We start from the raw sequence: 7,072 nt of genomic DNA, 5'->3' as shown, positions 1-7,072 counted from the left end.
GGGGAGGCGGCAGCATGGGACACATGAGTGAATTTGTGGCAAGTGCCAAATCGGGAGGGGAGAGAGGGGGGGTTCCATATGACTTAGGGTGCGTCACTCATTCTTCACCCTCCTGTAGTGCATGAGATAGATATCTGCGTCATGACCTGTAGACGATGTTGACACAAACCCCACACACACACAAAGCATACCCATTACATGTATGAGCCATACGACATGAATGAGGAGCAATGACCCATCTGGTTGAGACAAGTGTTTCCAAACATTACCTCTCATCATTCACATTTTAAGTTTAAAAATAACTAAATAACAATTTTGTTTTACTGACAAGACTTGCATCTTAGAGGAAGTCCCACAATCAAACAGTTTAAAAGCTACCAACGCCGTTGCCTCTATATGTGTACCTAATCAGTTTAGATATAAATCTATGAAAAGGTTTTAACAAACAGTTTAGGTGAAGAATGACGATTGATCATCCCTTACATCGTTATTAAAGTTTCAGCAGTGAGCTTTCAAAGATTCTTAGCCACTCAAGAAGATAAGATAGAGCTCAATTAAACACCTATTGCGAAAAATCTGGTTGTGGCACTGATTGTGAGATACGTACCGACAGTTGCAGGTGGCTGTGTGCTTTTCACTGCAGGGGCCTCTTTTGCTATAGCTACTGGAACAGCAGTGGGCTGTTCCTTGATAGGTTCCACTGGTAAAGCAGGTGTTGCTGCTGATACTGGGGCCGTAACTTTTGGTACGGTAGACTCTGCAGGTCCTGTCACAGTTGCAGTTGTCGAGGGTTTCGATTCAGCTACTTCAGACGTGCTGGCTGAAGCAGGTGCAGGTGTAACCACTGGCACTTCTTTGCCCGTTATAACAGAAGCGGCATTTTTATTCTTCATCCAAGGGTTGACTTTGGGAGGCGGAGCCTCAACAAACTTCTTTTTGTCACTAGCATCTGATGGACTGTCAGACGAGTTGCCATCTTCTGTGTTTGAATTTGTTGCGGGTTCAGCAGCCTGTTGCTGCTGTTGCGCATTCTTTGATTGAGGCTTTTCAGGTGCCTCCTTTGGAGAAGCCTTGGTGGGCTTGTCCACAGTCTCGGGGCGGGCTGGCGCTGGCTCAGCCTTCAGGTTGAGCAGAGCTCCGGCGTAAGAGGCCGTGGACTCAGCGGCAGAGGCCGGAGCCTGGGCCGTCTGGGCAGGGGCCGGGGCCGGGTTCAGGCCTGCAGCTGCGGTGGCTGTGGCGGCCATTTTGCGGGCCCCAACCTAGACCTCCGCACGACTAGCCGGGGCGCAGCTGCGTCAGCGGGGCAGCTGGGCGAGGTGTCAGCACCTGCAGGTGCACAGGACGCCGCGACCAGGACCTGGCGCGCGGGGGACCGCGGGGTGGGCGACACAATATGGTTCGAGCCTCGAGGCTTAACACTGGCCACCCTGCAGCATGGACGGGCCAGCCGAGCTGGGCTGGTGAGGTTCTGTTCGCTCACTTGAACTCGGCACTATCGCGACACGACACAGTAAAGCACACGACGGAGGCCCTCAACAACATGACATCCAGATGCGGCTTCGGCGAACCACTCATGCACCGGGCCACTTTGTGCCTTGGCCTTTTGCACGGCTTGAACACACTGCGCTGCGTGCCCGTGCACGTCTCGCAAACATATTCCCGATAACACTTTTCAGCGCCGTCGTGTCGTCCGCTGCAAAGGGCTCACACACGACAAACTCTTGCACACAAGCGCCGGGCGCCCGGGACACGTTTCATAATGTTTACACGGCACTCTGCTTTCAGTTTTTCGCGAGATTCGGGGTTCGGCCTGGCCGAGCACATGTGCTGCGTTGTGACCAACACAGAGACGTGACGCTCTCGCAGCTCGCGACAAAAACATGCGGTAGATGGCGCTGCAAGATCCAAGAAAAACGTGGAGCTGAGAACCACCCGTTCGATGTATCGATGCTGGCAACACGGCTGTTTTCCGAGCAAAAACTGGTTTTATAGCGTTTTCATCGAGTGATGAGTGTATAAAATAAATATTTCTTACATTTATGATTCCTAATCTTGGAGTAGTTGCTTTTACTCGAGCGCGAATCCACCTTTTCTTGTTCCAGGTGAGATTAAAGGGTGGAAGAACGAGGCTAGTTTGTATATTTTTCATCTTCTTGTTAACAATGTAGCCTCTCTTCGGTATCTTTTCTAAAGTGATGTTTTGGTGGAGCAAAGTGACAGAAAATTTTGATTCTGGCAGATTTCAGTTTTTCCAACCTGTATCGTTTTTGACAATTTCGAGGATAGTATTTTCAGTAAACTTCCTGCCACCCGTCCGGATCCTTCTCCGTTTTAGAAATATTCAGAAGTCAATAGCTGGCATTGTTTGTTTCTCGGGATTTCGACTCTGGTAAAGAGCAACATGTAGGATGTAGGGCATGATTCTCGTCGCATCGTCTGGCAGTCCTGTCAGCAGAAGACTAGGACTAGGATGAGTCACTGATCCTGTGTTGTCAGTTTTTGAAAGTCCTTTCAACATCACATGTATACCTGAATGAACAAGACGAAATGGATGACATCAGAGATATGGACAGCATTCCCAACCCAACTGTTATTCTTCGTAGAATGGCTGAAAAAGTTTCAGCATTAGAAGTGGACCACAATTTGCCTGCTATCATGTAAGTCTTCTTTTGAAACACTAAAAACACTTGAAACTCACAATGTTTTGCCACGGTAGTCTTGTTTGCTATTGCTGCTTGGTACGTCACAATGGTATTCTCGACACATGATGCCTATTATGTTGTCCGACAGGTACTTTCGGTCAGGGCTTCAGATGGTACGAATGGCAGACATGTACTTCAAACAGGGCAGTTTAAAGGATGCATATCTTCTTTATTTGAGATTTATCACGTAAGTAGATTACTGTGCACTTTTATTTTTATTTTTTGTTTTTGAAACAGTTCTCATAATTTCAATCTATAGCTTATTTCTGGAGAAAATACGGGAACATCCCGGCTGGGCTTTGTTGCCCAATGAAGATAGGAGAGTAGCCTCTGATAAGCTAAAGGAGACAATACCAAAAGCAGAAAAATTGAAAGAACTCCTTCGTCAACAGTTTCAGCAGGAGTACCAGCAAAAGGTATCTATCCGTATTCTACTGAAAGATTATCATTACATACTTGGTCGAAATATTTTTTAACCAAAGTAAATGTTTGCAAAGGTTTCCAAGCAATTGGAGGTAGAAAGGCAGCGTAAGATTGCTGCTGAACAGGAAGCAAGAAAACTAGAACTTGAAAGACAGAAGCAACAACAACAGCAGCAACTAAAGCAGAGGCATGAAACTGTCATAACAAACAACCATATGACTTCTGATGTTGTGACTGGACCAGTTGTTCCATTAGACAGTATTGTGTATCCTGATGCTGATGTGCGCAATAAACAGCAAATTACTCAACCTTCTGCGCCAACTTTTGAGCCTCCTGAAAGCCTGGCTCCTGCCGGTTTTAATTCTAATGATCAAAAAAGTGGAGCATCTAGGTAAGACATAATCTTTAAGTTTTGCTGCCTCAAAACTCATGAGATGCTTAGAAGCATCAGAAGTAGAATTTTTCTACGAGGCACCTATAAAATAGAAGTAAATTTTGTGGTTCCTTGAGAACCTAGGTAAAGGTGGACTTAAAAGTCTCAGCTAAATGCTTGATATTACTATGTCATTTTGTCAGCAGGCTCCCATCATTTGACCGGAGCACCAAACCAGCCTCTCTCCTCAGTTTATCAACCCAATCTCATCATGGATTACGCATTGTGGTTGTACCAAGTCAATTGGTTGAAAGATTCTTAGTATTGGCTCATGCTTCTACCCTGAAAAATGTTGAAACCTGTGGCATACTTGCTGGCTATGTGGTAAGTTCTATCGTAAATAATTTTGTTTTTACCTATCTATCTAAGCAACAATCATATTGGAATACTTGTAACACTGCATCTTGGATACTCAGGACCAAAATCAACTAGTCATATCGCATCTCATCATCCCTCAGCAGACAGCAACATCTGATTCCTGTACAACACAGAATGAAGAGGAGGTTTTTAATTATCAGGACAAGCACAATGTTATTACTCTCGGATGGATCCATGTTAGTGACATGTCTCAGAAATAATTTGAAAAACAAAACATATGGAATGGTAGAATGTAATTTAAACGCTCTTTCTTTTTCAGACCCACCCATCTCAAACAGCATTTCTTTCTAGTGTGGATTGCCACACCCATTGTTCCTACCAGTTGATGATGCCTGAAGCAATTGCTATTGTTTGTGCTCCCCGTTACAAAGAGTATGTTGTGTCTTATATTCCTTTAGTTGCAATTTTTGAGTTGTTTGTATTCTGAAAAGTGTCATTTGCCTTTCCTTATATTTTTCTAGCAATAGCATATTTTGTCTGACACAAAATTATGGCCTAGACTATGTTGCAAAATGCAAAAAAAATGGTTTCCACCCTCATCCAACTGAACCACCACTATTTATGGTTGGTAATTTTTTGTAAAAATTTGTGTGCTATATTTGTAGAACTGGTAATTATAATGTTAAAAACATGTTCTGGTTTTTTCTTTTATAGATAGCTGAACATGCCCGGCTAGAAAGTGATTTGCCTGTGGAAGTTATTGATATGCGAAGATGAATGCTTGATGAAGAGGTTTGAAAACTTCTCTAGGATTTATTGTTGAAAATTGAAATTCATTAACTTTATCTGCCTGTGGATTCGTTTGACAGTAGTTGTGCTTCAAACATGCAAACTTACAATAAAATATGTATCTAAGATGTATCTAAGGTTGCCTCTTGGCTCCTCTGCATCTGTGGCAGCTTCTGTATGAATCCTTATCTTATGACTGGCCGAACAAATATATTTTTTTTTTTCCTGAAGAAATGACTTCTTTTGAAATATCATGAGAGAATTTAGAAAAATTTAGTTTTTGTAAATTACATTGAACCCTACTTTGTTGCAATAGAGTTAAGTTACTGTACAACACCTTAATGACTGCTGTGATTGGAAGCAAAATATTGTGCATTATTATTTTGACTCAATAGGCTAAAGCAAAGGGTTTTAATCTTTATTTAAAATTTTAAGTTATGGTCAAATTTGTGAAAGGTCTTTCTTCACTTCACAGATCCTACAGCCTATTGCTAAAGCTACTGAAACCTTGCCTGACTCACTTTAATCAAGCCACTATTTATTGAGCTTAATCTAAGATTTTACCACCAAAATCCATCCTATTTTCTGTATTTTGCCTTGTGATGAAGCTCCTGCTATCCTATGTGATACTTTTATCCGCATCTGCTAAGCAAGTAAACCTGTAAACTAAGCTCTAAACCCTAGTAAAGGGTCAAAATAATTTTCTATTGTGTATCCTGATTCAAACCACTTCCTAAGTATTGTTTCATGGAAATTGACTGTGTGCACCTGTGAAATTATCCATAAGTACATGTACTTTATTTTACTCGAAACTTTGTACATTCTTGTTATCTTCTTATTTATTTTATATAATACCTTCTGTTTGTGAGACCGTCTGATTTTAGAACAGTATACGTATCCCTTAGATATGTCCAATAATATGCTGTGAGTAGTCTTCTCTTATTTGGAATAGTATGTGTCTAGTTTATAGATGACCTACCTAAAAATGTTTGTCTGCAGAGAAACCTGAGCCTAAACCAGTTTTGGTGAACTATTAATCATTTCTAATGTAAATTCAAATTTACATGATAATACTCCTCGATCTTCACTAGTCAGTCTTTTTGTGTAATGTCTTCTATTTTGTTCTTTTAAAAAAATTGAAATAGATAAATCTCTTAAAATCGTGGAGTACTGTATCATTCATCCCCTTTTCAAGATGCAAGATTCTCAAGCAAGACTTATCATTTATTTTCCTGCCAGTTTGAGATCTCGCGCTCGCGCCATTCCCGTTCGGGTTTCGGGGTCGGCGTGTTCGGAAGTGTTCGGGCCGAGTTCGGAAAGCGGTGGCGGGGAGGGGGAAGAGCACGAAGTCGACGTGTCGACGATCGCGACGACGACGAGGACCGAAGAGGCAGGCTTTGTTGTTGTGAGTTACGAAAGGCGAACGAACGAATGAGTCTTCCTTTGAGTGTGCCGGCTGCTGACTTTGTCTCCTGACTTGGCTCAAGATCCTCGTCGCTGCACCGATTAGTCTGCAAACCAAGTCTAGTTTCGAGGCCTGCCGTGTAAGGTGAGTTCAAAGAACCATCTCCGTTCATTCATCCACACATGCAAGTGACGCAGCGCGACGCTTCGGTGTGTAACGGTCCTTTTTGGACGCGGCTTCTTTGTTTGTTTTGCCCATTTCTGAATGAAGTCGGGCGAGTTCGCGAATGACTGCGAATCGCCTCGATTCCGCGAGGCGCCGCCTGCCGTGGGTGGAGGAATGTTGGGATTTGCACGTGCGAGGCCGGCCCCCTGCCTGTTGCGCGATCGCGATGCAAACAAAGGACCAGGGGGGCCGCCGGGGGCGGGGGCGTCGTGGGGGGTGGATCAGCTGCTTGTGGGGCTTTGTTTTGGACCAGGCTGGCTGGCAAACTTGCTGCCCGTTGTTGGTCGAGTCGACGGTTTAGGGTGCGGTAGGAGTACCGATGACCCTTTTGGTCCAATGATCAAAATTCCAACTACACTGTTCTATGATCTTTTTTGATTTTTGAGTATTTTATTCTTTCTGAAATTGATTTGATTGGTTTTCAGTTTGAGCGATAAAAGTCTTATGTGTCTGCCAAGAATCAGTTTGTTTAGCTTTTATTTTGGTTATTGGAGACTTTTTGTATCGGGAATAAAGAGATTAGTTTGGTCAAGCGGTGCCTCAGCGAACAAAGGGGTCCAACTTGGTCTTGGTATGCGAAAGCCCATCAGTTTCCTGAACAAAGTTTGATTTTTAACCTTTTTTTTTGTTTCAAAAGAAAAGTAATCTGTCCTGATTTGACAGTGTAAGAAAATAAAGTTAAAAGCATATATTTGTTTTCAAAATTTGCACTTTACTTTTGAACGTCAACTGTCTTGAACACTCAAAAGCCTGTGTTAAGTGGCCTTAATAAAACTC

General features: G+C 43.1%; 2 protein-coding genes across 5 annotated transcripts in view; one reads left to right on the top strand and one right to left on the bottom strand.

Annotated features, from left to right (window-relative positions):
- Positions 1-7,072, bottom strand: part of LOC113211694 (la-related protein 1) — a 16,442-nt gene that overhangs the window by 8,867 nt on the left and 503 nt on the right. For 2 of the 3 annotated variants that reach the window (XM_026430152.2, XM_026430153.2), the window contains exon 1: positions 608-1,870. The exons of the other annotated variant lie outside the window; for it this stretch is intronic. In XM_026430152.2, the coding sequence (XP_026285937.1) occupies positions 608-1,244 (637 nt within the window). In that variant the 5' untranslated portion in view covers positions 1,245-1,870. Of the gene's footprint in view, positions 1-607; positions 1,871-7,072 lie in introns of those variants that run through there. 3 annotated transcript variants of the gene reach the window in all.
- LOC113211701 (STAM-binding protein) lies at positions 2,188-5,825 on the top strand. 2 transcript variants are annotated; one of them, XM_026430166.2, is made up of 9 exons: positions 2,188-2,657; positions 2,791-2,889; positions 2,962-3,118; positions 3,200-3,516; positions 3,705-3,882; positions 3,975-4,112; positions 4,196-4,308; positions 4,398-4,500; positions 4,591-5,825. In XM_026430166.2, the coding sequence occupies exons 1-9, from the start codon at positions 2,548-2,550 to the stop codon at positions 4,651-4,653; spliced, it is 1,278 nt and encodes a 425-aa protein (XP_026285951.1). In that variant the 5' UTR covers positions 2,188-2,547; the 3' UTR covers positions 4,654-5,825. The 2 variants fall into 2 exon arrangements, with proteins under 2 accessions (XP_026285951.1, XP_026285950.1); XM_026430165.2 differs by having other exon boundaries at positions 3,702-3,882.

Source organism: Frankliniella occidentalis, unplaced genomic scaffold (genome assembly GCF_000697945.3).
Source record: "Frankliniella occidentalis isolate FOCC.00 unplaced genomic scaffold, Focc_3.1 Scaffold24, whole genome shotgun sequence".
Classification (NCBI taxonomy): Eukaryota; Metazoa; Arthropoda; class Insecta; order Thysanoptera; family Thripidae; genus Frankliniella; species Frankliniella occidentalis.
The sequence above is the reverse complement of the archived record's forward strand: the minus strand, read 5'-3'. Positions and strand labels throughout refer to the sequence as shown.

Coding starts and splice junctions, on each gene's coding strand:
- LOC113211701 (XM_026430165.2), top strand. CDS start 2,548: ATGGATGACATCAGAGATATGGACAGCATTCCCAACCCAACTGTTATT. Junction 2,890..2,961: donor CTTTATTTGAGATTTATCAC/GTAAGTAGATTA, acceptor TTCAATCTATAG/CTTATTTCTGGAGAAAATAC. Junction 4,309..4,397: donor TGTGCTCCCCGTTACAAAGA/GTATGTTGTGTC, acceptor ATATTTTTCTAG/CAATAGCATATTTTGTCTGA.